Genomic DNA, 4399 nt, shown 5'->3' with positions numbered 1-4399 from the left:
AGAGACATGTCCCATTATTAGGAAACTGACAGACCCAGAATTAGAGACTATTTGACAGGGTTTTGAAGTATCTGAAAATTCAATAGAAAAGGCCTTTAGGACAGGGCCTTTGGACTTAGGATTTGAGTCTGGGTTTGATTGAATTTGATTTGGATTTGCTTGGGGTTAGGATTGGTTTGAAGTTTAGATTGGTTTATGATTTGGATTTATTAGAGATCTGGATTGATTTTAGGATCCAATATAGACCTCATACAAAAATAAGGTCAACAATAGCATCATTACTTTAATTCTCAAAAAGAACCACTTCAACTCAATTGCTGGCTGTAGACTAATTCCTTTGTGCAATATGTTTTATAAAATATATGTCAAGTTATAGTGAATGATTCGAGGAAGCTCTAGCTCTGATTATTCACCCCAATTAGCATATATTAGGAACCGAGGCAGCAGAGATCATTGCACCTAACCATGAGCGAGCTTATAATTATAGCTCCTAAAATTATGAAAGTTTTTTTAATTTTATTATTTTATTTAATCAATTAAATTTTTTTTTTTGGGTAAAGTTCAACCATAAAAATGTATTTGACAATGTCAATTGGCAATCCATTCTAAAAATAAATTATGAAAATGGTTTTCCACAAGTTTTTGTTTACTGGATTTTAGCATGAATATCTAAATACCTTTTTCCATTTTTAAATGGCATGATCAACAATTTCATTAAATCATCTGCCCACTATGTCCGTTTGTAAATACCATTGCTATGAATGTGTTTCTATTTCGCAAGATTTTAAGGTTCAAAATGGGAGGTATTGATGGCCAAATTTCCATCTCCTATCTTCTATTCGTGGTTGACCCGTTAGGGTTGGGGAAGGCTGATATACAAACTATTCTTTGTTAGCCTTATATTTTGGGATGAAAGGTAATGTCCTGAAATCCAACGTCTATTTTCCTCTTGTTGTTAACTCTTATTAGGTTTTTTTTTCTAACATCCTTATAACAAATTTGTGAACTTTCCCTTTTCCTAGGTCGCATGCAAATGACGGACTGTCAAAGGCTCAATGATTGGCTTGTGGGATGGAGAAATAAAACCTCTCTGTTAAGGGAAGGTTTTTTGGGCGGCTAGGGTTCTTCTTTCCCTCCTTCCTTGCTTCTGGTGTTTTCTCCGCCCCTTTTCTTCCTCCGGCGTTGCCGGAGAGATCTTCTTCCTCCTCCTCATGGACACTGCTTTAATGTCATCTGATTTTCCTCCTCTTGGTATGTCTTCGGGTGTTCAGGTTTGTCAGACTACCAAGAGTTGGAACAAAGTTTTTGAGTCGGATAACTCTTCTCAAAAATCTCTAAAGTTCTCCCACTTCCCTTCGGAACCGGACATCATTCCCTTTTATGGAGAGAAACTTTCCAACGGAGGCGAATATTGGAAGCTCTGCCTTGTTAGTTACTCTATAGAGAGACGTCCATATTACGAGGCTTTGCTGGGCGCTATCAAAAGAACATGGAGCTTAAAAGGCTCTGTGCAGCTCCTCTCCCTTAACGATGGATTTTTTCTCCTTCGTTTCTCTTGCGTGGAGGATTTCGACATGGTCTGGTCGCGAGGTGTGTGGTTCCTTTTGGGGAAACCCTTTGTTCTTCAAAAATGGCACCCGAAGTTTGTTCCTAAGAGGGTGGATTTTGCTACGGTCCCTATTTGGGTGAAGATTCACGATCTTCCCCTCGCCTGTTGGAACTCAGAGGGGATTTCCCGGATCGCCAGTAAAATCGGAATTCTGGTTGCTGCCGACAATCTGACCGAGATGAAGACGCGACTTACTTATGCTCGGGTTTGTGTGCTTGTTGACTGCAATGCATTATACCCTAAGGAGATCAAAGTGTCGCTGGATGGAGACGTTGTCACACTGAAAGTTCAATACGAATGGAGACCTTTTCCTTGCGAACACTGTAAGTCGTTAATGCATTTATCTTCTGCTTGTCCGTCCAAACCAAACTTGGATTCTAATCCTCAAAATAAGGAGTTGCCTTCTAATCGGGGTAGAAGTCATAGCAGAAAGCCGCGTTTCAGGCCTCATTCTAGGCCTCAAAACACTTCTAAGTCTCCAGTTACTAATGCCGTCCTCCAGAATCCTACTACTAATACTACTGTCCCAGCCTCGGAATATTTGTAGGATATTCCTAATGCCTCTGGACCTCTCTATCAGCCGCATTCTCCGTCTCCTCATAAATCGCGGGTAATTACTGTGAACACCATTCAGGATGCTCCTCCTGAGTTAGGTGTTGCTATTATTTCAGGAATTCCAGAAATTCCGAATCTTAATTCCCCTAATGATGTCCTCTTCTTCTTCAAACATCTTAACCTCTCACTCTCCGACTTTAGGGAAGAATTTCATCTCTCCCAATAAGTTTGATGTGCTTATTTCTGAAGGGTCTGCTAGTGAACCCAATGTTGTGTTTGATGACTCTACAGGTGTCTCTTTGGCGGCTTTAGGTGCTGTCGGGAAGGAAAAGGTATCAAAATTGCCTGAAAAGAATCAGGTGTCGAACTCTTTGTCCAAAAAACCTGCAATGGGAAAGCAGGCCAAAAAACCCCATTAAATCTGATTTTCCAATGTTTGTTCCTCCCATGGCAGCTTGGAACATTCGTGGTTTTAATCGTCCTGACAAAGTCTTATGTTGTAAGCGTCTCATTCAGTCTTTTAATCTTGACTTAATCTGTGTTTTGGAGAACAGGATCCATGCTCAGTCGTTTCTTGATCCTTTTTTTGAATCTTCGCACTCTCTCTTTGTTAATGAGGCTAGCTGTCACAATTTTGACCTTTCCAATTCGGGGAGGATCTGGGTGAAGTGGAATGCTTCTAAGATTAACTTCACCCCCACTCTTATCACTACTCAGGTGATCTCTGGTAGGATTTCGGTGGCTAATCAATCTACTTTTCAAATTTCAATTGTTTATGCTTCCAATTGTAGCTCTGAACGTAAGGATCTGTGGAAATCTATTGCACAAATGGCCCCTGTGGGCAATTTGCCTTGGGCTGTTTTTGGGGATTTCAACTGTTGCATATTTGCATCTGAAAAGCTGGGAGGTACTCCAATTTTGCAATCTGCTCTCAAGGATTTTAATGATTTTATTTTCCGTAATAGTCTTGTGGACTTACATTCTGTTGGATGCAAATTTACGTGGTTCAACCAACGCTTGGATTCTCCCATTCATATAAAACTGGATAGAGCTCTTATTAATGGGAGTTGGTTGAGTAACTTCCCGGATTCTTTTTGCTCCTTTTAAAGTCCTTCATGCTCAGATCATAGCCCTATTATTCTTCATCCCGGGATTTCATTTCAAGTTCACCATAGATTCCTCTCAAAAATTTTTGGACTAAGTTTGACAGCTACTGGTCGTTGTTTTTAGAGGTCTTCTCCAAGCCTTGCCATGGGAATCCTCTTTCACATTTTTGTAATTCTCTGAGGTTTTTCAAAAAGGAAATCAAAAAAGAATCTTGGTCTTCTTCTAATTGCATTGCTAGGCACTTGGATTCACTTCATAGCAAAAAAGTGCTTTGCTGGAGTTATTGCAAGCAGACCCTACCAATTCTGATCTTAATCAATCTTACAAGCTTTGTAATGCGAATTTGGCAAACTTTACTTCTATTCAAGCCTCTTGGATTATTCAAAGAGCCAAGGTTAATTGGCTTAAATTTGGGGAAGATGACCTCAAATTTCTTTATGCCAAAATTAATTGTAGGAGGGGAAGCAACAAATCGGTGGGAAATTTGCTGTCCTGTAACTCCTCTTCTTCCCGTGCCGATGTCATCTCTGCTATTTTGAAGTATTTTTAAGAACTTTATAACCCTCCTCCTTCCCCCAATCTTGATGTGGAGCATTTTCCTATTGGGAATGTTGTTCTTGAACCTTATGCCATCTCTATTGCCAATTTTGTGCTGGATGATGAAATCAAAATGACGGTTTTTAAAGGGTCTTCTACTTCTGCTCCAGGGCCTGACGGATTTAATTTTCATTTCTATAAAACTGGTTGGCATATCCTTGGGCCGATCGTTTGCAGAGCTATCAGATCTTTTTTCATGAAAGGTTATTTGCCGATTGGTGTTAAAGCAACGGCTCTTGCTTTAATCCCAAAACATAAAAATGCTGAAAGTATATCGGATTACAGACCTATAGCTCTTTGCAATTTTTTGTATAAAATTGTTGCTAATGTTATTGCTGCTAGATTAAAACCAGTCATGGGCTTTATTGTTAAAGACAATCAAGCTGGCTTTGTTAAATATAGGGTCTCTACTGACAATATTTTGCTTGCAAGTGATATCCTCTCTAGTGCGGGTAAAAGAGATGGGGCAAACATTTTCTGTGCCAAATTAGACATCAGAAAGGCTTTTGATTCTGTTTCTCGGGAATTTTT

The 4399-nt window shown here is 39.6% G+C and overlaps 1 protein-coding gene across 1 annotated transcript; it reads left to right on the top strand.

The window, feature by feature from the left end:
- The first annotated feature begins 1211 nt into the window (after positions 1-1211).
- Positions 1212-2156, top strand: LOC110110279. Its single transcript, XM_020841676.2, has one exon. The coding sequence runs from the start codon at positions 1212-1214 to the stop codon at positions 2154-2156; it is 945 nt and encodes a 314-aa protein (XP_020697335.2).
- The last annotated feature ends 2243 nt before the right edge of the window (positions 2157-4399 follow it).

The sequence above is a fragment of the Dendrobium catenatum genome, unplaced genomic scaffold (genome assembly GCF_001605985.2).
Source record: "Dendrobium catenatum unplaced genomic scaffold, ASM160598v2 fragScaff_scaffold_9, whole genome shotgun sequence".
Lineage (NCBI taxonomy): Eukaryota > Viridiplantae > Streptophyta > Magnoliopsida > Asparagales > Orchidaceae > Dendrobium > Dendrobium catenatum.
The sequence above is the reverse complement of the archived record's forward strand: the minus strand, read 5'-3'. Positions and strand labels throughout refer to the sequence as shown.